Raw genomic sequence first — 27,867 nt, forward strand, 5'->3', positions numbered from 1 at the left:
GGAGGGCTTTGAGTCCTTCGTGATGGGGGATGGAGGTGTACAGGGACTGGATGTCCATAGTGAAAATAAGGCGTTGGGGACCGGGGAAGCGAAAATCCTAGAGGAGGTGGAGGGCGTGGGTAGTGTCCCGAACGTAGGTGGGGAGTTACAGGGACTGGATGTCCATAGTGAAAATAAGGCGTTGGGGACCGGGGAAGCGAAAATCTTGGAGGAGGTGGAGGGGCGACCGACTCAACACAGTCCATTTCTATCTCGGGCGACCGACTCAACACAGACATCTATTATAAACCAACTGACTCCCACAGCTACCTGGACTACACCTCCTCCCACCCTGCCCCCTGTAAAAACGCCATCCCATATTCCCAATTCCTTCGTCTCCGCCGCATCTGCTCCCAGGAGGACCAATTCCAACACCGCACAGCCCAGATGGCCTCCTTCTTCAAGGACCGCAGATTCCCCCCAGACGTGATCGACGATGCCCTCCACCGCATCTCCTCCACTTCCCGCTCCTCCGCCCTTGAGCCCCGCTCCTCCAACCGCCACCAAGACAGAACCCCACTGGTTCTCACCTACCACCCCACTAACCTCCGCATACAACGTATCATCCGCCGCCATTTCCGCCACCTCCAAACGGACCCCACCACCAAGGATATATTTTCCTCCCCTCCCCTATCAGCGTTCCGCAAGGACCACTCCCTTCGTGACTCCCTCGTCAGATCCACACCCCCCACCAACCCAACCTCCACCCCCGGCACCTTCCCCTGCAACCACAGGAAATGTAAAACTTGCGCCCACACCTCCACACTCACTTCCCTCCAAGGCCCCAAGGGATCCTTCCATATCCGCCACAAGTTCACCTGTACCTCCACACACATCATCTATTGCATCCGCTGCACCCGATGTGGCCTCCTCTATATTGGTGAGACAGGCCGCTTACTTGCGGAACGCTTCAGAGAACACCTCCGGGCCGCCTGAACCAACCAACCCAATCACCCCGTGGCTCAACACTTTAACTCCCCCTCCCACTCCACCGAGGACATGCAGGTCCTTGGACTCCTCCACCGGCAGAACACAACTACACGACGGCTGGAGGAGGAGCGCCTCATCTTCCGCCTGGGAACCCTCCAACCACAAGGTATGAATTCAGATTTCTCCAGCTTCCTCATTTCCCCTCCCCCCACCTTGTCTCAGTCGGTTCCCTCAACTCAGCACCGCCCTCCTAACCTGCAATCCTCTTCCTGACCTCTCCGCCCCCACCCCACTCCGGCCTATCACCCTCACCTTGACCTCCTTCCACCTATCCCACCTCCATCGCCCCTCCCCCTAGTCCCTCCTCCCTACCTTTTATCTGAGCCTGCTTGGCTCTCTCTCTCTTATTCCTGATGAAGGGCTTATGCTCGAAACGTCGAATTCTCTATTCCTGAGATGCTGCCAAACCTGCTGTGCTTTGACCAGCAACACATTTGCAGCTGTGATCTCCAGCATCTGCAGACCTCATTTTTTACTCATAGACCGTCTGCCCTACCTCGGATGTGCACTAACAACATCGTTTGCGAAATGCTGTTGAGTTTACCTTAACGCCAGCCGATGTAAACGGCCAGGAAGAGGGGGACGTCAGATTTGTACAGTAAATTGCAACAGTACTTGCTCACTCACGTGTTGAGACGTCACCTGGTGCTGGGCGCGAGGCATGCGGCAGCAGGTGTCATCGCAGGTGCCTGGCCCTCCCCGGCCAGAGCGGGCACCTGTCCCCATGGCGATGACAGCGCGGTCCCACGCGCTCCCAGCTAATAGTCTCTCGCACACACACGCTCTCGCTCCATCAGCCTTTCACCCGGAAGTGAACATTGATTAGCGTCGCCATGGGGAACGCAGGAAATAAGATGGCGGCCAGCAGTAGGGTCGTTCAGGTAAGAGGAGTTTGGCTTCCTTTGTGTGACACGTTTTGGTTGTTTACTCGCTCTGTTGATGAGTTTGGATGTCAGTTACTGGGGGGGAACAGCAGTGCTGGCTCCACGACTGTCTGTGTGCCTTTTCTGTCCGGATGTGGCTTTTCTTTACTTATACATGTAAAGGTCGTGTCCTTGTCGCTCATTGCCCGCAATCCCCGAGTTTCTCCAGTGTTTTGGATGTTGTCTCCCGAAACCCGCTTTAAAACCAAAGACAGCGGAGGGCAAAAATAAGATCTTGTGAGTGAAGGCCCGAACCACTGCAGCATTAACCCCGGGTCATTGCCTGCAGGGCGGTTCAGTCCCACCGGGTGTGTCACCAGCAACTTGCGCGAAGTTTCCCAGTGCGACTTTTCAAGACGACATGGAATTAATTGTTCTTCTGTAGCACACTTTCCCAACCCACACTACTTAATATTCAAGGCAGACAAGATTAGGTTTGGTGCTGTTGTGCCAGTTTGTAAATGGCATTTATCCTTTATTCAAATGTGATGATTAAAAACAGTGTGAAAATTCACATTTAGCAATGTCCTAGCAAGTCATTAGATTCTCAATCTCGCTTTGAGATTCCAGTGTCTGTGGTGTTTTGCTTTCATTTTAATTAGGATCTCGAAACAGAGGAAAACGGAGTACGTGTAGGCTATTTGGGCTGGCGAACATGATCTGCCATTGATTGTTGAGCACTTTGGAATGTCCAGTGTTCATGAAAGGCCATCCCCTATCTGCGTCTAAGTGTGCCTTCAATATAGTTAGCCAGTTGAATGCTCAACTAGTAAACTTCTTTGCCCCTGGAAAAATTAATACTCATAACTGAATAACTTGCATGCATTTAGATTTCCTCACATTAGGCAGTAGAAACTTGGACTTCTCATTGTTAAGGATTCTTATCATACATCTGCAAAGTCAACATTCAGTGGTTGTATGGTTTTAGGAATCTCACAAAGGCACTCCACACTCGTGCTATTCTATTTGTGATGTATTACATTAAGCTCTTCCTGTCTCTGACTCACTTGGAAAACAAGAGCAGGAAGAGGCCAATTAGCCCTACGAGCCTGCTGTGCCATTTCATGTAATCATGGTTCATCATTTAACTCAGTACCCTGTTCCTGCCTCCTGTTTGTACTATTTGGTTCCTTTTCTCCTCCAATCTATATCTCGTTCCTTCTTGAAAGCATTAATGCTTTAGCCTGAACTGTTTTGTGTAGGTTTGCCTTTCTCAGGGTGAAGAAATTTCTCCTCTTAGCCTTCAGTGGCTTACCTATATCTATTGCCCCCTGGTTTTGGACTGGTTAGCCATGTGAGTGTTTACATTGCATTTAGCCTATATAAACCAGAGAGTATTTTATCGGCTTCTATGAGATCTGACTCACTCTGCTAAACTGCAATAAGTACAGTTAGACTCTTTTAATATCTCACTTTCTAGATTAGTGGTGCTGGAAGAACGCAGCATCCGAGGAGCAGTAAAATCGACGTTTTGGGCAAAAGCCCTTCATCGGGAATGCAGGCAGAGAGCCTGAAGGGTGGAGAGATAAGTGAGAGGAGGGTGGGGGTGGGGAAAAAGTAGCATAGAGTACAATAGGTGAATGGGGAGGGGATGAAGGTGATTGGTGGGTGGAGTGGATAGGTGGAAAAGAAGATAGGCAGGTAGGACAAGTCATGGGGACAGTGCTGAGCTGGAAGTTTGGAACTAGGGTGAGGTGGGGGAAGGGGAAATGAGGAAACTGTTGAAGTCCACATTGATGCCCTGAGGTTGAAGTGTTCCGATGTAGAACATGAGGCGTTCTTCCTCCATGCGTCTGGTGGTGAGGGAGCGGCGGTGAAGGAGGCCCGGGACCTCCCAGTCCTCGGCAGAGTGGGAGGGGGAGTTGAAATGTTGGGCCACGGGGCAGTGTGGTTGATTGGTGCGGGTGTCCCGGAGATGTTCCCTAAAGCGCTCTGCTAGGAGGCGTCCGGTCTCCCCAATGTAGAGGAGACTGCATCGGGAGCAACGGATACAATAAATTATATTGGTGGATGTGCAGGTAAAACCTTGATGGATGTGGAAGGCTCTTTTAGGGCCTTGGATAGAGGTGAGGGAGGAGATGTGGGCGCAGGTTTTGCAATTCCTGCACTGGCAGGGGAAGGTGCCCGGATGGGAGGGTGGGTTGTAGGGGGGGCATAGACCTGACTAGGTAGTCACAGAGTAACAGTCTTTGCAGAAGGCAGAAAGGAGTGGGGAGGGAAATATATCCCTGGTGGTGGGGTCTGTTTGGACATGGCGGAAATGTTGGTGGATGATTTGGTTTATGCGAAGGTTGGTAGGGTGGAAGGTGAGTATCAGGGGCGTTCTGTCCTTGTTACAGTTGGAGGGGTGAAGTCTGAGGGCGGAGGTGCGGGATGTGGACGAGATAGGTTGGAAGGCATTTTTAACCACGCGGAAAGGGAAATTGCGGTCTCTAAAGAAGGAGGCCATCTGGTGTGTTCTATGGTGGAACTGGTCCTCCTGGGAGCAGATACGGCAGAGGCAGAGGAATTGGGAATACGGGATGGTATTGTTGCAAGAGGTAGGGTGGGAAGAGGTGTAATCCAGGTAGCTGTGAGAGTCGGTGGGTTTGTAAAAAAAAATGTCAGTGTCAAGTCGGTCATCATTAATGGAGATGGAGAGGTCCAGGAAGGGGAGGGAGGTGTCAGAGATGGTCCAGGTAAATTTAAGGCCAGGGTGGAATGTGTTGGTGAAGTGGATGAATTGCTCAACCTCCTCGCGAAGCACGAGGTGGCGCCAATGCAGTCATCAGTGTAGTGGAGGAAGAGGTGGGGAGTGATGCCGGTGTAATTACGGAAGATCGACTGTTCTACGTAGCCAACAAAGAGATAGGCATAGCTGGGGCCCATACGCATGCCCATGGCTACCCCTTTGGTCTGGAGGAAGTGGGAGGATTCGAAGGAAAAATTAAGGGTGAGGATCAGTTCGGCCAAACAAATGGTGTGTCAGTGGAAGGGTACTGTTGGGGCGTCGGGAGAGGAAAAAACGGAGGGCTTGGAGGCCCTGGTCATGGCGGATGGAGGTGTAGAGGGATTGGATATCCATGGTGAAGATGAGGCGTTAGGGGCCGGGGAAACGCAAGTCTTGGAGGCGGTGGAGGGCATGGGTGGTGTCTCAAACGTATGTGGGGAGTTCCTGGACTAGGGGGATAGGACAGTGTTGAGGTAGGTAGAAATGAGTTCAGTGGGGCAGGTGCATGTTGAGACAATGGGTTGGCCAGGATAGTCAGGCTTGTGGATCTTGGGAAGGAGGTAGAACCGGGCAGTGCGGGGTTCCAGGGCTATGAGGTTGGAAGCTGTGGGTAGGAGATCTCCTGAGGTGATGAGGCTCTGTATGGTCTGGGAGATGATGGTTTGGTGATGGGGGTGGGGTCATGGTCGAGGGGGCGGTAGGAAGAGGTGTCCTCGAGTTGGCGTTTGGCTTCAGCGGTGTAGAGGTCAGTGTGCCAGACGACCACTGCACCCCCTTTATCTGCTGGCTTGATGATGAGGTCGGGATTGGAGCAGAGGGATTGGAGGGCTGCGCTTTGTGAGGGTAAGAGGTTGGAGTGGGAGACGGGGGTAGACAAGTTGAGGCGGTTAATGTCCCGGCGGCAGTTGGAAATGAAGAGGTCGAGGGCAGGTAATAGGCCAGCGCGGGATGTCCAGGTGGATGGAGTGTGTTGGAGGTGGGCGCAGGTGTCCTCAGAAGGTGGGTGGGAATCCTGACTGTGAAAGTAAGCTCGGAGGCGGAAGAAGTGTTCGATGTCACGGTGTGTATTAAGTTCGTTGATGCGTGGACGAAGGGGGATGAAGGTGAGTCCTTTGCTGAGGACCGATCGTTTGTCCTCAGTGAGGGGGAGTTCTGGAGGGATGGTGAAAACTCGGCAGGGCTGGGAGCTGGGAGTGGGGGTTGGGCCTGTAACTGGAGTGGATGTGGTGGTGGGGGAAATGGGGGTAGAGTCATGAGCAGGGGTGGTGTTCCCCTCAGGGTTCTGGGGGGCGGGGATGGTGACAGTGGGATCTGTAGAGGGCATGTCAGCAGAATGCAGGTGAGTGGCGTTGGTGGGGGCGGAAGTGGTGGCAAACACGGCAGTGGGGGAGGGCAGAAGTCACTGAGTGTGTGACATCAGCGATGATGTGAGGGGCGGAAGTGATGTCACGTGTGGTGCATGAGGAATTGTGAGGGGCGGAAGTGGATGTGGGTGTGGCCATGATGGGGGCAAGCTTTCCCAGGAATCAGTGTGGTAAATCTTTGTCACACTCTCTCCATAGCCAGGATAGCCTCCGTAGCATACAGTATTCCAGATGTGGTCTCACTAAGATGAAGCAATTGCAGCAAGACATCCTAATTCCAGTTCGCTAACCCTCTCGCTATGAAGATCAACATAGTGATTGCTTTCCTCACTAGCTGCTGCATCTGAATGCTTAGCTTCTAACTGTAGAGCAGACTGTGGAGATCATTGGAAAAGTGTGTCAGCCCCACAGATGAAGTAAGCAGGTATTGAATATGTTAGTAAATAGCAAATGATCTTTTTTTTAATAAGAGCAAAAGTTCAGGTGTGTTCAAATGTATGTGGGCTGGAAACTGGGAACAGCAATTATTGACTCTCAGTTGCTCTCTGAATGGCTTGCTAGGCCATTGCAACACTGCTAATCACTACAAAGTCTCAAAGAAATGAAAACTGCTTGACTACATGGTATCAACTGAGGCAACAGAAAAGACAACAGTAGAAAGAGCAGTGTTCACCCTGTAACGTCCTCCTTACTAACATCTGGGGGCTAGTGCCAAATGTGGGAGTTACCTTGCAGAATAGTCGAGCAGCAACATGACATAGTTGTGCTCACAGAATCATATCTTTACAGGTAATGTCTCAGATACCAGCATTGCTATCCCTGGATACATCCTGTCTCATGGCAGGACAGATCCAGCAGAGGGGGCAGCACTGTGGTATACAGTCAGATGGGAGTTACCTTGGGAATTCTCAGCATTGACACCAGACCTAAAGGCACAAAATGTACCGAGCAAGGGATTTCAAAATCCCCACTAAGAGTGTTCAGCAGCAGTACTACTGATCGAGCAGTTCGGGTTCTAAATGACATGGTTGCTCGACTGGGTCTGTGACAAGTAGTGAGGGAACCAACAAGAGGGAACAAAACATACTTGACCTCCTGCATCTGACCATGACAGTATCGGCAAGAGTGATCACTGCCCAGTCCATGTGGAGATGAAGTTCTGCCTTCACACTGAGAATAACCTCTAACATACAATGTGGCACTATCACCATGCTAAATGGGAGCAACGTCTCAGATTTAGCAACTCAAGACCGGGCACCCATGAGTGTTGTAACATCATGGCCTGGCATATCCCCCACTCAGCCATTACCACCATATCAGGGGATCAACTCTTGTTCAATGAAGGGTGCAGGAGGGCATACCAGGAACAGCACCAGGCATCCCTGAAGCTCAGGTGTCAACTTGGTGAAGCCACTAAAAAGGAATACTTCCATGCCAAGCAACATAAGCAGCAAGTGGTAGACAGAACTAAGCAGTTCCACAATCAATGGATCAGATCTAAGCTCTGCAGTCCTGCCACATCCAGTCATGAATGGTGGTGGACAATTAAACATCTCACTGGAGGGGGCAGGTTTATAAATCTTCCAATATTTACTGATGGAAGAGCCCAACATATCATTGCTGTGAAAGCTTCAGCCTTAACTGTTGCAGTCTTCAACCAGAAGTGTCAAGTGAATGTTATTAATCCTACTTTTTTTAACGTATTAATAGATCTAAATAACTGGTAACAGGCTAGGTTTTGCATTATACAGTTCTCGGAAACAACCCATGAAGAATTCTGCATTCATCTTCCAATTTAACCCCTACCCAGTCCTGAAGAGTCATACTGGACTCAAATCAGTAACTTCATTTTTCTCTCTCTGCAGATACTGATGTTGTCCAGCATTGTTTGTTTCAGATTTCCTGCATCCACAGTATTTTGCTTATACCCTTTCTCCCCTGCTTTGTCCAGTCAGCACCCAAGGCAATGAAATCCTTAGCTGCTGACAGTATTTTCTGATATTTACTTGGTTGTGCTATGAGGCCAATCCTCGGAAGCCTGTAGATGGCTCTCATCCATGACTTTTTATTACTATTCCTTACTTCCATCCAAATTGGTTTCATGTCCCAATCTGCTGCACCTATATCATGACTCACCACCACACTGGTTTATCAGCAAAGCCACGCCAGCCATCTTTCTTTGTTGCCTATTATTCAAGAGCATAGAATACCTCTGAATATTGAGTTCCCAGTCTTAGTCAGACTGCAACTCTCTCCAAAATAGCTGTTACGTTATGTTAATTTCTTTTTATTTGTGAAGTCATCTATATTGTGTATTCAAATAAATAGCTTTAAGCTTTGACTTTTTACCATTTTTATTTACTCTTCTGTTTATATTTTCTACTTCTTATCATTCTTTGATTATTGTTTGCCTGTTCACTTTCTTATATCTTTTCAATTTCTAAATTAAGATTTCTTCAGTTGATCCTCCCCTCCCAGCCACCAATAAATTTAAAGCTTTGTTCACAACCCTAGTTATACAATTCACCAGGACACAGGAAGCTTTTTTTGATGCTAGAAACATTGAGTTAGTTTGAAATTCTGTCTAAAACTTGAAATAGATCTTGCTGTTAATCGTAAGTTATTTTTAAAAAATCACAAATATTTACTCATTGAACATAGACCTAAAGTTTAGCATGGAGTCATCCATTATTGTTTTACTGTTCTTGAATCTCAATATTATTCCACATGGGGTATATGCATCAATGTTGGAGATTTGAATATCTTTGCAAATGCAATTGTTATTTTAAATGTGTGCTATTGAAAGTTGATGCACATTATTAAATCTGTGAAGGGATACCAATAATGGTTGAGTTATAAATGGTCCAAGTAAGATATGTATTTTTTTCTCTCTCAAATATCTTCTAGATTGTGAAAGCGCATCAACGATTAATTAAGTTCCCAGATAGAACAGGTACTCCCCGCCCCAATGGTAAGTGTAGTCAGTTAAATTTCCTCAATTCTTTGGTTTGCTAACATATGACAATAAACATTGACTGTAAACTATAAACAAAACAAAACCCATAGGTTTTATTTTAATATCTTTCATAAATATTATCTAAGTGCAGTGATGGTAATATCCCACTGTCCTTCACAGGCATGTAAATAGATTAAGAATTGGCACAGAGCAAATGGAGACATGATTACATGGAAACATGACACACTGGTTACAAAGGCCCAAAAATGTCTCCTCTTCCTCAGGCAGCTGAGGAAATTTTGCATGAATACCCTTGCCAACTTTTATAGATGCACCATCGAGAGCATTCTGTGAGGATGTATCACTACCTGGTATGGCAACTGTACCATTCAAGATTGGAGATGGTTACAGAGTGTGGTGAACTCGGCTCAGACAATCACAAAGGCCACCTCCCATCTACAGAATTCACCTAGCAGGCCAGCTGTCAAGGAAAGGCTGCCAGCATTCTCAAAGATCCACCCCATCCTGCCAATGTTTTTCTACAACCTCTACCATCAGGGAGAAGGTACAGAAGCCTGTAGATGAAATATTGTCACCAGTTTTCACTGATTGTGGCCTATGTGTCAGGAAACTGAGGATCTAGTTGCAGAGAGTGGCTTAGTCCGAGATCACTAAGTTTAGTGATCAGTCTCAAAGGGATAATAGTGTTGAAGGCTGAAATGTAGTCAATGAGTCGGATTCTTTTGTAGCTGTTCTTGGTGTTAAGATGATCTAGGGAGGAGTGAAGGGCGAGTGATATGGCATCTGACATGGATCTGTTGGTCCGATTGGCAAATTGGAGTGGGTCAGGAGTACTGGGGAGGCTGGAGTTGATTAATGCCATGACCAGCCTTTCAAAGCACTTTATGGCCACTGAAGTTAGGGCCACTGGGCTGTAGTCATTGAGACATGCTGTATGAGTCTTGGGCACAGTGATGATGTTGGCCCTCTTGAAACGGCAGTGACAGTGGTCTGCTGCAGGGAGAAGTTGAAGATGTCCAAGAAGACCTCTCCCAGTTGATCTGCGCGTGCTCTGAGTGCACGGTCTGGTACTGCATCTGGTCCCATTGTTTTCCTTGGATTCACATAAAGGAAAACTGATTTGACCTCTGATACAGTGACAGTTGGGATAGGTTCGTCAGGACTTGTCGGAATAGGTGTTACTTCTCTGCCGAAATTCTGCTCAAAGCGAGCATAGAAGCATTGAGACAATCTGGGAGGGATGTGTCATCGTCTGCTATCTTGCACTGTCTCTTTTAAGAACATGCAATGTCATTCAGTCTTTGCTATAGTCACCGGGTGTCTAGTTTGGATCGGTATTGGTCCTACAGAGCTAAGTTCAAGCAGGACTCACATTAATTAAAATGTCATTATTTGACAAGTAATTATTTTCCTGTAAACAAAGGGCTGGTCATGTATGGCAGCTGTTCAGTAAATGCTCTTCAGTTTACCGTCATCCTTTTTATAGGAGGGTGACTAGAATTGTATATAGTATTCTAAAAATCGCCTAACCAATGTCCTGTACATGACATCCCAACTCCTGTACTCCATGCACTGGCTAATAAAGGCAGGCGTGCTAAACATTTTCACCACCACATCTACCTTCAACTGTATTTCAAGAAACTACGCACCTGCATAGTGATTCACAGCACGTGATATCTGCAGTACTTGAGGAACGTCAACACAGTTAATGAAGTGGAGGGCAGACTTCAGACACTGTGATGCATCAGTTAGGGGGAGCTTCACCTGGCCATTTGGTTCAGGAGACAGTCACAGTCCTTAGGATAAGATCTTATAATTTTGTTCATGATCAGGAACAAAAGTTATTGACTGCAGTCAGGTAGCTGTGAGGATCGAAATGTTTGAAATAAAGGAGCGACAGTCTCTGCGATTGTGTGGTGGAGTTTTTAGTTTGATGAGTGATTTGACCATTGCACTTTGGTGTGTGGTGCTAGTCAAGTGATGGAAGGAGAAATAAATGAGAAAATAATGGTAGTGGCAGCATAGTCAAGAGGATAGAAACCTGTTTGCTGTAGCTAAGAGCGAGAATTCAGAAGGTTGTGTTGCCTGCCTGGTACCAACATGGGGTCACCAAGAAGCTATCAACCTGTTTTGACTAGGGAAGAGGACATAATGATTAGCTCGGGCCTACATTATAAAGAAGAGGTGCTAAGCTGTGGATTACAGTCTGCGTCATGATCAAGGTATAGGTGGTGACAAGAGGAAGGGTGGAGGATATGGACAAAGCAGTTAATATACTGAGCTGCGATGCATCTGGAAAGGAGGCTTTCTATGGTGCATCTATAAAAATTGGTAATGTTCCTGATGGACATGCTGAATTTCCTTTGCCTTCTGAAGAAGTAGTGTTGGTGTGCTTTCTTGACTGTAGCATTGATGTGGATAGACCAGGGCAGGTTGTTGGTGATATATACTCCCAGGACCTTAAAGATCTTGATCGCCTCCACCCCAGCATCATTGATACAAAAGGGGTGTGTCCTCCACTCTGTTTCCTGACGTTGATGACGAGCTCTTTCATTTTACTGACATTGAGAGATTGTTGTCTTTACAGGCTCTGTATCTTTTTCCAGTACTCATTGTTGTTTGAGATCCCACCCATTAAAATGATGTTATCAGCAATTTGTAAATGGAGTTTGAGCTGAATTCAGCCACAGTCATGAGTACATTAGGAGTACAGTAAGGGGCTGGGAACAGTGTAGAAGATTATTGTGCAGAAGCCTGTCCTTACTGATTGCAGTCTGTGGGTCAGGAAGTAGAGGATCAAGTTGCAGAAGGGGGAGCAAGGGTTGGAGTTTGGAGATGAGTTTTGTTGGAATTATGATGTTGAAGGTGGAGCTAAAGCCAAAAAATAGGAGTCTGATTTGGGTGTCCTTATCGACTCATGTTCAAGGCATGAGTGTGTGGCCAGGGAGATGGTGTCTGCAGTGGACTCTTATGAGGGTAAATTGTATGGACCAAGGCATTCTGGGGGGGCTGGATTTGACGTGTTCCGTTACTAACTTCTCAAAACACTTAGAATCATAGAGATGTACAGCACAGAAACAAACCCTTCGGTCCAACTCATCCATGCCGACCAGATATCCCAAACTAATCTAGTTCCATTTACCAGCACCCGGCTCATATTCCTTCAAACTTATATGCTTAATGGTAAGGTCCTAGGGAGTGTTGCTAAACAAAGAGACGTTGGAGTGCAGGTTCATAGCTCCTTGAAAGTGGAGTCGCAGGTAGATAGGATAGTGAAGAAGGCATTTGGTATGCTTTCCTTTATTGGTCAGAGTATTGAGTACCGGAGTTGGGACGTCATGTTGAGGCTGTACAGGACATTGGTAAGGCCACTGTTGGAATATTGCGTGCAATTCTGGTCTCCTTCCTATCGGAAAGATGTTGTGAAACTTGAAAGTGTTCAGAAAAGATTTACAAGAATGTTGCCAAGGTTGGAGGATTTGAACTATAGGGAGAGACTGAGCAGATTGGGGCTGTTTTCCATGGAGCGTCGGAGGCTGAGGGGTGACCTTTATAGAGGTTTGCAAAATTGAGGGGCATGGATAGGGTAAATAGGCAAAGTTTTTTTTCCCTGTGTGGGGGGAGTCCAGAACCAGAGGACATAGGTTTAGGGTGAGAGGGGAAAGATATAAAAAAAGACCTACGGAGCAACTTTTTCACGTGGAGGGTGGTACATGTATGAAGTGAGATGCCGGAGGATGTGGTGGAGGCTAGTACAATTGCAACATTTAAGATGCATTTGGATGGGTATATGAATAGCAAGGGTTTGGAGGGATATGGGCTGGGTACTGGCAGATGGGCCTAGATTGGGTTGGGATATCTAGTCGGCATGGACGGGTTAGACAGAAGGGTCTATTTCTATGCTGTACATCTCTATGACTATAAATATGCACCATTTTCCACCTGCTGTGGAATATGACATAACCATGGATGGTGATAGTGGTATTTGGGACATTTTATGTAAGCTGTGATTCAGTGAATCTGTCTGTGGGACAACTCTGCAAATTTTGTCACAATGCTCAGACGTTAGTGTGAAGAGTTAACAAGGCTGGATGCATTTTTGTGGTTTTCGATGCAGTGTGGATACGAGGTGATCTATCCTGTTCTCTTTTTCTTTTTGGTAATGCTTAGTATAATTACATGGTTTGCTAGGCCATTTGCTATAAAGCAGTCAATAGTTAACCATATTGGGTAGATCTGGGCTCATGTGTAGGCCAGACCAGTTGAGGACTGCAGATTTCCTCCTTTAAAGGCCATTGGTGAACTAGATTGATTTGTGCTACAGTATAGTGGTCACTATTGTTGAAACTAGTTTTCAGATCCAGAAGTTTTTAAAAAAAATTCAAATTCATTTAATAAATTGAACCAAGTGCCATGGTCAGATTCAAACATGTGTTCCCAAAGCATTAACTTGGGCCTCTGAGTTAGAAGGGAAAAGAAAGTGAGGATTGCAGATGCTGGAGATCAGAGCTGAAAATGTGTTGCTGGAAAAGCGCAGCAGGTCAGGCAGCATCCAAAGAGCAGGAGAATCGATGTTTTGGGCATGAGCCTTCAGGATTCCTGAAGAAGGGCTCACGCCTGAACGTCGATTCTCCTGCTCTTTGGATGCTGCCTGACCTACTGCGCTTTTCCAGCAACACATTTTCATCTGTGTTAGAAATATGAACAGGGGTAGGCCACTCGGCCTGTCAAACCTATTCTGCTATTTGGCTGTTTGAATACTTCAAGCTCTTTACCCACGCTGTTCCCATAACCCTTTACACCGTTGATAGCCAGAAATCTATGCTCAACGATGGAGGTTCCACAACCTTTTTGGATAGAGAATTCCAAAGATTGATTCACCCTTTGAGGAAAAGAAGTTCTCCTCTTCTCATTTCTAAATGGCATTGTTCTCATTTTTAAATTGTGATCCCTAGCTCGAGACACCCATCAAGGGGAAACATCTTCCCTGTACCTATCCTGTCTAGACTGCATGTTCCTAGATTGTGCTTAGAATTAATCCATGTAATTATAGTCACACAGTACAGAAGAAGCCCTTCAAGTCTGCCATCTAAACTATACAACATCTACAGTAGTCTCACTTTCCACCACATGTCCGAGTGGTCATCCAAATACCTTTTCTGTTTCAAGGTTATGATGTTATGCACCTCAACTACCCTCCCAAGCAGTGCATTCCAGATTTCCGTCAACCACTGGGTGAAAAATATTTTCCTCCTTTTACCTTAACATGACGCTCCCTTGATATTGACTCTTTAACAAGGGGAACAGCTGCATTCTATTCACCCTGTCCATGCTCTGTGTTATTTTATACATGTCCATTAGGTCCTCCCTCAACCTTCTCTGTTCTATTAAAAACAACATTTTGCTGATCCAGTGTCTCTTCATAGCTCAATTGCTCTATTTCAGATAATGTCCTGTTGAATCTCCTCTGTACGCCTTCCAATGCCGTCATATCGTTCTTAAAACCCGTCTGCACACGGTGGGCTAGCTGTGGCCTAAAAAAATTCCTGTACACCTCCTACCAAACCTCCCTGCTTTTGTAAGTTATGCTGTGACTGATAAAGATATGTTTCCTGTATGCCATCTTAACTAACCTATTAACCTGCCTGCTACCTTCAGTAGTCTGTGAACAAGCACTCTTAAGATCCCTCCATTCCTCTGAGCTTCCTAATTCCTGGCATTTATTGAGTACTTCCTTGTCTTGTTCCTCCTTCCAAAGTCATTTACCTCACACTTTTCTGAGGTAAATTCCATCTGCCCAATTCACTTTTAGATTTACATGGTGGATATAGGTTTTATTGTCACGAATTAAAGAATGCAGTAGGAAATAGAACATCACAGCTGAAAATATGTTGCTGGTTAAAGCATAGCAGGTTAGGCAGCATCCAAGGAACAGGAAGTTCGATGTTTCGGGCCAGAGCCCTTCATCAGGACTTCAATAAAACATCACAGCACGGTACAGGCCCTTCAACCATTGATGTTGTACCATCCTACACTTTTCAATTTTCATCCATTTGTTTATCTAATGACCATTTAACTGCCCTTAAGGTTGGCGAATCTACTACGGTTGCAGGCAGGGCATTCCACGCCCCTACTACTGAGTAAAGAAACTACCTCTGACAACTGTCACTATCCAAGGAGAAAGGGTGGACAGTGAGAGCCTATCTAACACTCGTTTATGCGTCTCAATTTAAGTCACCTCTCAACCTTCTTTTGAATGAAAATAGCCTCAAGTACCTCAGCGTTTCCTCACAAGACCTTCCCAACATCCCAGTAAATCTCCTCTGAACCATTTCCAAAGCTTCCACATCCTTCCTACAATGCACTGACTGGAACTGTATGCAATGCTCCAAGTGCAGCAGCACCAGAGTTTTGTACAGCTGCAACGTGACTTCATGGCTCCGTAACTCAATCCCGCTACCAATAAAAGCTAACACACTACATGCCTTCTTAACAATACTATCAACTTGAGTGGAAACTTTCAGGGATCTATTACATGGACACAGAGATCTCTCTGCTCATCTACACTACCAAGAATCTTACCATTAGCCCAGTACTCTTTTTATTCCTGTTGCTCCTTCCAAAATGAATTACCTCACACTTTTTGGCATTAAACTCCATTTGCCACATCTCAGCCCAGCTCTGCAGCTTACCTATGTCCCTCTGTAACCTGCAACATCCTTCGGCACTATCCACAACTCTACTGACCGCAGATTTATTAACCATCCTTCTACGCCCTCATCTAGGTGATCTCCAGCATCTGCAGACCTCACTTTCTCCATTATAAAAATGATAAACCACATTGGCCCCAAAACAGATCCTTGTGGTACAGCACTAGTAACTGAACTCCAGGTTGAACATTTCCCATCAACCATCACCCTTTGTCGTTTTTCAGCTAGCCAATTTCTGATCGAAACTGCTAAATCAGCCTCCATCCCATGCCTCTATATTTTGTGCAGTAGCATACCATGAGGAACCTTTTCGAATGCCTTATTGAAATCCATATATACCATATCAACCTTCTCAAAGAACTCAGTAAGGTTTGTGAGGCACGATCTACCATTCACAAAACTGTGTTGACTATCCCTAATCAAATTATTCCTTTCTAAGTTATTATAAATCCTATCTCTTATAACCTTTCCCAATACTTTACCCACAGCCAAAGTAAGGCTTACTGGTCTATAATTACCAGGGTTGTCTCTACTCCCCTTCTTGAGCTAGGGGGCAACATTTGCTATCCTCCAGCCTTCTGGCACTATTCCTGTAGACAATGATGACTTAAAGATAAAAGCCAAAGGCTCTGCAATCTCCTCCCTGGCTTCCCAGAGAATCCTAGGATAAATCCCATCCGGCCCAGGGAATTTGTCTACTTTCACGTTTTCCAGAATTGCTCACATCTCCACCTTGTGAACGTCGGTCCAGTCTAATCTGGTAGCCTGTATCTCCTTATTTTCCTCGACAACATTGTCTTTTTCCAGTGTGAATACTGACGAAAAATATTCATTTCACGTTCCACTTACCTCCTCTGAATCCATGCACAATGTCCCACTATGGTCCTTGATTGGCCCTAATCTTGCTCTTGTCATTCTTTTATTTCTGATATACCGAGAGAAACTTTAGGGTTTTCCTTGATCCTATCTGCCAATGACTTCTCATGTCCCTTGCAGGCTGTTCTTAGCTCTGGTCCTTGACTAACAATGCCACACCGCCCCGTCTTTTTACCATCTTCTCTGTTCCTACTGAAACATCTAAATCCCAGAACCTGCAACAACCGTTCCTGTCCCGGCTCTATGTCTCCGAAATGGCCACAACATTGAAGTTCCAAATACCAACTCATGCTGCAAGTTCTCCCACCCTATTCTGGATGCTCCTGGCATTGAATTAGACACACTTCAAACCATCTTCCTCCTTGCCGGTACACTCTTACGACCTTGAAACCTCATTTCTGACCTCGCTACTTTCAACTTCCTGGACACTGCAACTACAACTTAGGTTCCCATCCTCCTGCTGAATTAGTTTAAACCCTCCTGAAGAACATTAGCAAATTTCTCACCCAGGATATAAGTACCCCTCTGATTCAGGTGTAGACCTCCTGTTGTAGAGGTCCCACCAACCCCAGAATGAGCCCCAATTATCCAAGTCTCCAAAAGCCTCCCTCCTGCACCATCCCTGTAGCCATGTGTTCAATTCCTCTCTCTTTCAGAGATAACAACTCTGTTCTAGCTCCCTGAATTTCTGCCTTAAATCTCCATCCTTTTTCCTACCTATGTCATTAGTGCCTATGTGGACCACAACTTGGGGCTGCTCCCCCTTCCCCTCAAGGATCCTGCAAACACGATCTGACACATCATGAACCCTGGCACCTGGGAAGCAACACACCAACCATGAGTCTCTATCGTTCCCACAGAACTCTGGCGGCACGGCGACTCAGTGGTCAGCACAGGGGACCTGGGTTCAATTCCAGCCTCGGGTAACTGTCTGTGTGGAGTTTGCACATTCTCCCTCTGTCTGCGTGGGTTTCCTCCCACAGTCCAAAGATGTGCAGATCAGGTGCATTGGCCATGCTAAATTGCCCATATTGTTAGGTGCATTAGTCAGAGGGAAATGGGTCTGGGTGGGTTACTCTTCGGAGGGTCGGTGTGGACTTGTTGGGCCGAAGGGCTTGTTTACACACTGTAGGGAATCTAATCTAAACTTCCTATGAAAAGTGTACAATGGTGCTACACACAGTGCCATCTTGGGTAGGAAATACCTAGGTACAAAATCTTCATTACAGAAGTACAAGAATAAAGAAATAAGTTTAAAAGTGTTCAGCAGCATAGTCAAATTCTAAAAATGGAAAATAAATAGTTAAAAATGTTACATTTCTTAAGTCATGGGCCTGTAGATGCTACAAGCTGGTCTTTCCCCACAAGGCTTCACTCTCCCCTGCACTGGGCATTCTTTCCCATTCTGGGCTCAGACATACCTATGTTCACTCACTGCTGCCACCAGCCTTCGTGACTAACTGCCACCATCCGAATCCATGCTTGGCCGCAGCCATTGCCACCCTCCATTGCTGTGTCAACCACCTTGCTGCAGAGTCCTGTTCCTGCAGTTGAAACCACAATGCTACCAACCATCAAATGTCCCTCAGCCGCCCACAATTAGTGGCTATATGGCTGAGCTCCAAAGAACCAAAAGAAAGAAAGACAATGAAAGAAACGTGGTTGGAGGAAACAAGCTCTGCTGATGGGACCTACTTTGCCACCAGCTTGGAATTGATATCCTCTTGTAAACTAAGGCTCTCTTCCTCACAATTTTATCTCTATCATTTTTAAATGTATTTATCTCTGTCACCAACACCATTCCACCACCACCAATTGATATTTGCCTATCTTATTGTGCCCTTCTGTAACTAAGTGTGTACTATCACAGTCCTATCCTGTACGTGGTGGGAAGGCATGGGGAAAATAATGAATGACTCACCGCTGATTCCCAGCCTCTGGCTTTGTATTTTTAGTTAAGTTTCTGGACAGTGGGAGATTTTTCCCTGATATTCAGTCACCTTAAATGTTAAAGGGAGGTGGTTAGACATTGTATTTATTTTGGAGTTGGCTGTTGTCTGGCACTTCGGTAAAACCAAAGACTGCAAATGCTGGAAACCAGAGTCTAGATTAGAGTGGTGCTGGAAAAGCACAGGTCAGGCAGCATCGGAGAAGCAGGGAAATCGACGTTTCGGGCAAAAGCCCTTCATCAAGAATATTCCTGATCATCTATTCCTGATGAAGGGCTTTTGCCTAAAACGTTGATTTTCCTGCTCCTTGGATGCTGCCTGACCTGCTGTACTTTTCCAGCACCACTCTAATCTAGACTGTTGTCTGGCACTTGTTTAGCACAAATATTACTTAACATCCATCTGATTATTGTCTCAGTTCTGCTGTCTAAACATGGGCTTCTTAATTATGTGAAGGCCAAAATGAAATAAAAATGCTGTATCCTTTCATAGTATGGTTTCAACAAAGGTTTTTAATTTCTGTATTCACTCCCTAGTGCAAGAAGCTCTGAAATCAATGAAACATCAGGCACTTTCAAGTTCAACACAGGGAATGCAACCAACAGCATCAAGCTCAGTTTCTGTTCCTCATAGCCAACTGTCTGGTCCACGTGACACTGTTGAAATAGTAAGATCTCTACCACAGAAATACAGAAGGCAACCTGTGCCTGTAGAAGAAATGGAGTACATTCAGGTGAGTCAATACTGTCTTTATGAAATCTTTCTTGTGCAAGGTTCACTTTCAGGAGTTCAGTTCAAAACCTAGAAAATGTAGCTATGCTTGAGGAAGTGGGGGTGACGCTAGAGGTAATCTGAGTGCAAAAAATGAATCAAACCACACCTAATACTAAGCCTTAAGCCTGACCTCCAGTGGATCAATAACGCAGTATGCTACTCATTAATGTGCACTTGGAATATTGTTTAAGGAAACCCTAACAAAAACTGCAGTCAATGGAAATGCCAGAGGAAGGGGTTAGTAACGGTCGATGAAAGACTCTCACCACAGTTTGGAATCATCCAAAGCACAGAGGAAAAGGATTGATTTTCAGCAACAGCAATCGTCACAGTCCCAGTTTCTCACTGTAGCAGTACGTCGAGGTAGTGTCCTAAGCCCAGCCACTTTCAGCTGCTTCATCAATGACCTTCCCTCCATATGAGGGTCAGAAGTGTGGGTATGCATTCATCAGAACAATGGTTAGATTAAGTTACCCACGCTGAAAATGTGTTGCTGGAAAAGCGCAGCAGGTCAGGCAGCATCCAAGGAGCAGGAGAATCGACGTTTCGGGCATGAGCCCTTCTTCAGGAATGCTTCTTCAGGAAGGGCTCATGCCCGAAATGTCGATTCTCCTGCTCCTTGGATGCTGCCTGACCTGCTGCGCTCTTCCAGCAACACATTTTCAGCTCTGATCTCCAGCATCTGCAGTCCTCATTTTCTCCTTAAGTTACCCACGGTATGGAAACAGGCCCTTCTACCCAACCAGTCCACACTGACCCTTCCAAAGAGTAACCCACCCAGGTTCATTCCCCTCTGACTAATGCACCTAACCCTATGGGCAATTTAGCATTCTAATCTAATTCACCTAGCTTGCACGCCATTTGGGGTGATTTAGCATGGCCAACCTGCAAGTCTTTGGACTGTGGAAGGAAACTGGAGCACCCAGTGAAAACTTGCACAGTCATGGAGAGAATGTGCAATCTCCCCTCACAGTCATCCAAGACTGGAATCGAACCTGTGTTCCTTATGGTGTGCTAACCACTAAGCTACATGCTACACAAGTGTCAGGTAATGGCCATTTGAAGAGAAGAATCTAGCCATCTCCCTTTTGATGTTGAGTGACATTACCATTGCTGAATCACCTGCTATCAGCATCTTGGGGCATCCCGTTCACCAGAAACTAAGCTTAACTAGCATTTTAATTAAATGTGACAAGAATAGATCAGAGGTAATGAAATCTGCTGCATGTAACTCCCTATCTGACTCTCCAAAGCCTATCCACCAAATCAAGGCACAAGTTAACAATGTGATGGAATACTCTCCAGTTGCCTGGATGAGTACAGCTCCTCCAACACTCAAGGCGGCTGACGCATCCAGGACAAAGCAGCTTCCCTTCATCACTGCAGAGTGACAGCAATGTATACCATCTACAAGATGTACTCCCACAACTCACCCATGCACCTCTGAGAGTGTCTTCCAAACTTGCAACCTCTACCACTCAAAAGGAAAGGGGCAGCAGATATTGGGAACATCGTGACCTCTATGTTCACCTCTAAGCCACTGATTACCCTGACTTGGAACGATATCACAATGTACTCATTGTCTCAGACTCCAAATCCTGGAACTCCCTTTTTAACAGCAGAGTGTGTGTATCTACACTGAGGACAGTATTATTTCAGTTAGATGTCTCTTAGCACTGCCTTCAGGACAGTTAGAAATAGACATTGAATTCTAGCTTGAGCAACAATATCCACGTTCCATTCCTGATGCAAATCAATAATGTTAAAATTGTTTTCTATGTCAAGAAAACTCTTAATTATATGCCTTGCAGGAATAAAATTCCAAAAATCACTGAATTCAGCCTTGCTAACTTTTTTGTTTCATTTTTATCTGTCTATTTAACATGTTTTAACAGTGCAGTTTGATTAAAGGGTAAAGTTACCATAGTCTTAGCAGATCATAGAGCTGCCCCCTCATGAGAAACAATGGTGGTGGTTTAACCTGATGATCACGAGACCTCAGATGAGGGGAGAGGTTGAGATGGTGAGTCTGTCATGGTAACCTCTGCCAGTGTGGGAATTGAACATTCACTTTTGGCATCACTCTGCATAAGAAACTGGCCTTCTAGCCAACTGAGGTCATCCACCTACAACTTTACCTTGCACTTGGAATATGAAAGCAAATGAATAATCCTTATGTCATTCTCTTAGTAACCTTTAAAAAATGCACATTACTATGAATATTATGCATTTTTTCAATACTTCCGCACATAGCTTGATATATTGGTAGGCATTTTAAAAGAAAAAGTTCCTTGCATGGAATGAATGAGTAATGCCCCTGCTGTCTTTTCCTTGGATTCTTAAAGGACATGGATACAATCCATGCTGAAAATGTGTTGCTGGAAAAGCGCAGCAGGTCAGGCAGCATCCAAGGAGCAGGAGATTCGGTGTTTCGGGCATAAGCCCTTCTTCAGGAAATGGCTTATGCCCAAAACGTCGAATCTCCTGCTCCTTGGATGCTGCCTGACCTGCTGCGCTTTTCCAGCCACACATTTTCAGCTCTGATCTCCAGCATCTGCAGACCTCACTTTCTCCTCCATGGATACAATCCATCCCTACCAAGAACTTAACGTGAAGTTTGTTCAGTGTTTCTTAAAATTTGAACTGAATTTCTTCCTATCTCATACTTGTCTCCCTGTTTTATTTCACTAGTGAATAGTTGAGCAAAATATTTAATATTTCTACCATTCCTGTATTAAGTTGTGTTATATTTGTACTATAATATTAGTATTATCTCCAATTATGTCATCACTACCTTTTTACATTGTGCCTGTACATTATTTTCTGTTTTGCTCCTATGTTCCTTAATTTATTTTCATAATTCTGTTTTGCCTTCCTAATTGTTTTTCTTAGTCTTTTAATTCACTTTCATACTCCACTCCTCTGCAGTATATGTATGTAATCTATATTTTCCTGAACCTTAATTGTTCCTTTATATCTCTATTCATTGTTTTGACGTTTGAGTAATTAGAATTTTTTTTAGTGCAATACATTTTTCCTGCAATCTCATTAGTGAATTTTAGTGAAATAATGAAAAACTTAATAAACTTAGTCTCCATAGTCCTCCAGACCAAAGGCTGCTCTCTCATTCGAGAGATGACTTGTGGTCATTTAATGTGAGGGTCACCATGCCTTGGGCGAGATTAGAAAGGTAGGACCATCAAGGTAACCTCAGTGGTGTTGCTATTACTGTATTGCAAACCAGGCATCCAGCCAATTGAACTAACCGACCCAATAATTATTATAGCTATGAAGGAGGCAATTTGGCCCACTTTAACTGTAATTGGCTATTTGTTTATTTGCATATTTTATTGTGTCCTGAATATTTTGCTATAGTATGTTGGAGATCAAACTAACAATTTTTTTTGTCTTGCAGCGTGGAGGACCGGAGTAATACCACCTACTTATTTCTGTCATCCATCAATGGCTACCCTTATTTGCTGTCAGATTTCCAAGCTGTGGATGTAATTGTAATCCATTGAATACACTTTATATTGCTGCTGCACTGATTACACGTCCTCTGGCTAAATGGATGTATGTGCCATAGCATTCAATAAACATTGTAATACTGTTATCTTGCAGAAAAGCAGAAATCTCCTGGTTTGTTTCCCAAAACAATATTCATAGGAAAAAAAATCAAACAGCTTTTTGTATTTTATTTTCATATGGTCCTGGTAAAATTCATAAATATTACATTGTCTTGCAGAATTATGAGACAATTTCATTTATAAAGACACTTCAATTGATCATTTTCAGTACGTTGAATGCAACTGATATTCAAGTACCCTTTTTAATTGCAATAGATGAACTATCAGCCACAAAGATACATGGTACTATTCTAATTTTCATACTTTCTAATGGCATTTCATATAGTTGTTTATAAAATGAAAAAATACAATTTGTGGTTTCCATAATCTATCACTGCTTCAAATAAAGTGATTGAATCCATTAACTTGAGCCTATCAAATTATCTGACTCTTGGCATATTGTCAATACTCTTTTAAATATAAAGGACATTGAAAGATTGAAGTCCTTTGGTCTGCTTTTGTAAATAAATATGGTATTCATCATTGTTTCCAAAACAACAGTTGCTAAAGATAAGCTTAAACCAATTGTCGAAATAGGCATTGTGAATTATACAGTCTAATAGAATTACAAAAACATTCAATTGTAAACAGTTTTGTTTTTAGTTTTGCAGCACTACATTTGCCACAATAATTTGTACATATGATGTGACAAATGTAGGAAACTTGAAAATTGTATATAAGACTTATTAACTAAATGATACTCTATGACCTGCATGTAAAATTGTTAAAACATCAAATCAGCTGAGTGGAGGGATTTCAATGCATGGGGAAGAGAAATAGTATTGTACAGAAATATATGAATGTGAACTGTAATCCCATTATTACTATCATATGCCTTGTTCAAAATTGAATAAACAATTAAGCAATTTGAGCATGGTTAAAACTTGCCTTAAATTGCATGTCTTGAGCTGTACTCAGTTTGTGATTTCATTTCTTATCGTTAGCTTTCATTGAATTTAGAATTACTTATAACATCACTTCGCAATGAAAATTTGCTTGAGTTAAGACCATAAGAGAAACAGGAGTCGACCACACATGAATACTCTACCATTCAACCTGAGCAAAGCTGATCTGATTGTGGTCCTAACTCTATTTCTTTGCTGACCTCCTTTACTTTAACTATTAAATTTAAAACACGCTGTTTCCATCTACTGATAACATTTCTGCCTTTATTGATCTGGGCAGTTGAATTTTTTTTCAAAAGTACTAATTGAATCAAGCCACATTCCTATTATATCCAACAACTGATTCGGTCAGATATTCAAGCACAGGCTACTTCCCACTCAGCCATATGAATGCAGAGAAGTGAATTGATGTAATGAAACAGGAAGAATGATAACATTGTCAAGATTATGGATGAGCCAGAGGTCTTGTAATTCATTGAGATATTGTTCATATTGTGTTACAGACACAAATTATGCCTTAAGTTATCTAGTATGAGCTACCGATGTATGCAGTTTTGTAGTGGTAGATTTATTTTGTCTTTCACAAATAAAATACTCAGCTGACTATAAAAGTAGCTGTAAGAACCAAGTGGACGTATTGCATTTAATCAGTTCACATGCATCGTGTTGCTTGGTAATGTATAAGCAAGTATTCAACTAGTAAAGCTAAAATTGAGTTCAGCATAGAAGGCAAGTTGAGGGTAATGTAAAAGGAGCGGTCTGAGGAATGTTGTTTACTAAAGCATTTTTTAAAGAAAAAAATTGGCTTTTTCCAACATTGATGGGCTGGCTGCATGCAGCTCTGCTGTATAGATAGTTTGGTCCTTGCTTTCTTCTAAATTGTCTGATTTTGCATTCAGTAGTCATAGGTGTACTATGGGAAAAATGAGGCTGATGTCTTTATTTGGAAATAATACAATACACAGTTAAAAGTAACTAGTTGACTATAACACACACCTTAATCAGAGTCCTACTGCTCATAGACTGAGTACATGGGATTATTGTATCATCTCCTATACAGGTGATTGTGATTGACATTTGAGGCTAAGCTCACTTAAAGGTAAATGCACAAAACAATCGGAACCATGCACGATTGAGTAAATCTTTGTGACTTCATTTGGTTTCTAATCTTGTAACGCTTGATCAAAAATAGCTTATCGGTGTTTTTGAAAATTATAAAATAGGAGGGCCCTAAAGATTTTGCATAAATATAAGTATAGGATGGCAAGCCTATTTGACAGATCTTGTCTAACTTTCCCAAAAAAAGTACATGTTGTTGTGGTTGTGTTCGCCGAGCTGGAAGTTTTTGCTGCAAACGTTTCGTTCCCTGGCTAGGGAACATCATCAGTGCTGTTGGAGCCTCGTGTGAAGCGCTTCACACGAGGCTCCAACAGCACTGATGATGTTCCCTAGCCAGGGAACGAAACGTTTGCAGCAAAAACTTCCAGCTCAGCGAACACAACCACAACAACGGATACCCGAGCTGCAAATCTTCAATCAAACTTTAAAGTACATGTTTTCGCCCACCGGCATTGAATCCAACTTTATCTCTAATATGAGTTTTTAACAACCCTAAATAAAGAACTATCCAGGTATCTTTATGAATGCTCATCAGCATCCTTATCAGTAGCCTGTCTAGCTGACACTGTTTACTGACATTGTTGGCAGTGATTTGTTCAAAAATGATATTCCTGGTGATATTCTGCATCACTATTTCAAGGTGCTTACAGACTCAGTCATGATTCTGATATTTCTATGTTTCTTTCAACTTTGTATTGGTTGTAATTATAGTGGTATTAATCATGGACAAAGGTGCACTTGATTCCCTCCAGATTCTCTGCAAACTAATTCAGATAAAGATGCTTCCCATGAAATATAACAATTTTAGGTCCAGCTTCTAAATTAAGTATAAAATAGAACCACTCATGAAGCCTCTGGTATGTGAGGCCAGATGACCACAAGGGTTCCACAAATAATGACATGGAAATCTTGTAATGCACAAATCGTGCTTATGTTGCTGAAATATTAAGTCTGTACTGTTGAACAAAACTGCTGTGTAGATAGGTGATAGCAACAAGATCAATTAAAGATACTTTAGAATGAATAGGCTTGAGAAACATACATCAGGTTGCAATGACCCTATCTGGCTGAGGTTCCTGTTGATAGCACAACTGTCTCAATCACATTTCAGTGAAGTTAAACCTGCGAAAGCAGTTGTTTTGAATCCAAGACTGCAATCTACTGTATGCCCAAACCCATTTCCACAAAAGTATCCAAACTGCATCTCTTAAATACTCTTCTAATGCCTGCAGTGGATGCCAGAGAAAGAAATTGTCATAATGGCCATGATTGGATTTTTGATTTAACATCTCAAACAGAAAGAGGTTCATGGTCTCATTGAACGGCAGAGTTAGCTCAGGGAACCATTTGGTCTGTTCTGCTCCTAGTTCTTATACTCATATTATATGAGTAGAAGATGAATTATTCCTGATATATCTCTTGTTTTTTCCTTTATGGGGTATGAACATTGCTGGCAAGACCACCTGTCTCCAATTGCACTTATACTGAGTGGCTTATTAGGCCATTTCAGAGTGCAGCTAAGAGTCTGGGATAAAGTTGGCAGATTTCCTTTGCTGAAGGACGTTACTGAACCAGGGGAAAAAAATGTTTTACAACAATTCGTGATGGTTCTCATGATCAGTGAGATGATAATTACATTCCAGATTTATTACTTGAATTTACTCCCTTCAGCTGCCTTGGTAGGACTTGATTCATATCCTCAGAACATTGGCCCGGGCTTGGAGATTGTAGTCCTGCAACATTCCCAGTATAGCACTGTCTCCCTTGAGTGATTTGGTTTGTGGAGAACTTGCCCGGTCACCAATAGGAGGTTGCCTTCATCATTTAGATTGACGTGGAGATGCCGGTGTTGGACTGGGGTGTACAATGTTAAAAATATTATAGTCCAACAGGTTTAATTGGAAGCACTAGATTTCGGAGCACTGCTCCTTCATCAGGTGGCACATCCAGCCAGTGCTTCCAAATAAACCTGTTGGACTATAGTTTTGTGTGATTTTTAATTTCATCATTTAGATTGGTGACGCTTGGGTGGCGGTCGCTAAGCAACGAGGTCAGCTCCGGTCACTAGACCGAGGAAGTGAGGTAAGGCCGGCACCGGAAGTTATGGTGCGAAGTTTCCGTGAGAGATGGCGATGCATGTCCGTTCCCGGGCCAAGCGCTATGAGAAACTCGACTTCCTGGGCGAGGGGCAGGTGAGGCTTAGCCCGTTTCTGTAAATAAACACCCGGCTGTGCTGTAAGGGTCTGTGTTTGTTGTTTTCATATTGCCGGAGGGGGGCTGGTTATTAGTTCCCAGAACCTTTAATGGCATGCTGCTGGAGAAGCTTTATCCAGCTCCTAGCGGAAAATGTATGGGTTTCACTCAGAATCCCTACAGTGTGGAAACAGGTCATTCGGCCCAACAAGTCCACACCGACCCTCCGAACAGTATCCCACCCACAGACATTCACCTATCCTATTACTGTACATTTCTTGTGACTAATGCACCTAACTTACACATCACTGAACACGGGGCAATTTAATATGGCCAACTCACTTAAGCTGCATGCCTTTGAACTGTGGAAGGAAACACATACAAACACGGGGAGACTGTGCAAATTCCACACAGGCTGTCGAATCTGGGTCCCTGGCGCTGAGAGGCAGCAGTGTTAACCACTGAGCAATCTTGCTGCCCTGTTTTAAGAATAGTCAGAGAGCAGGCAAAGCAGTACAGCGAGTGCTGTATAAGGGAACCTCATTCAATTTTGTAGTTTCGACTGGTTCCTCTGAAGCACATGATTCTGGGTTCAAGTCTCCCTTCAAGGCTTAAGAAAACAAAATTCAAGAGATACCAAGGGAGTGCTGGAATACCATCTTTCAGATGCGATATCAAGCCAGAGATGTCTGTCTGCTCAGCTGCATGTAAA

The 27,867-nt window shown here is 44.1% G+C and overlaps 2 protein-coding genes across 2 annotated transcripts in view; both read left to right on the forward strand.

Annotated features, from left to right (window-relative positions):
* Positions 1-1,756: 1,756 nt before the first annotated feature.
* On the forward strand, positions 1,757-23,851 carry kgd4 (alpha-ketoglutarate dehydrogenase subunit 4). The gene is made up of 4 exons (XM_060843470.1): positions 1,757-1,910; positions 8,934-8,997; positions 19,075-19,271; positions 22,728-23,851. Exons 1-4 carry the CDS (start codon positions 1,863-1,865, stop codon positions 22,743-22,745), a joined length of 327 nt encoding a protein of 108 aa, XP_060699453.1. The 5' UTR covers positions 1,757-1,862; the 3' UTR covers positions 22,746-23,851.
* Positions 23,852-27,074: 3,223 nt separating this feature from the next.
* The window catches only part of cdk7 (cyclin-dependent kinase 7), a 51,471-nt gene continuing 50,678 nt past the window's right edge, over positions 27,075-27,867 (forward strand). The window contains exon 1 of the mRNA XM_060843481.1: positions 27,075-27,154. Within this exon, the coding sequence (XP_060699464.1) occupies positions 27,089-27,154 (66 nt within the window). The 5' untranslated portion in view covers positions 27,075-27,088. The remainder of the gene's footprint in view (positions 27,155-27,867) is intronic.

This window comes from Hemiscyllium ocellatum, chromosome 2, assembly GCF_020745735.1.
Source record: "Hemiscyllium ocellatum isolate sHemOce1 chromosome 2, sHemOce1.pat.X.cur, whole genome shotgun sequence".
NCBI lineage: Eukaryota > Metazoa > Chordata > Chondrichthyes > Orectolobiformes > Hemiscylliidae > Hemiscyllium > Hemiscyllium ocellatum.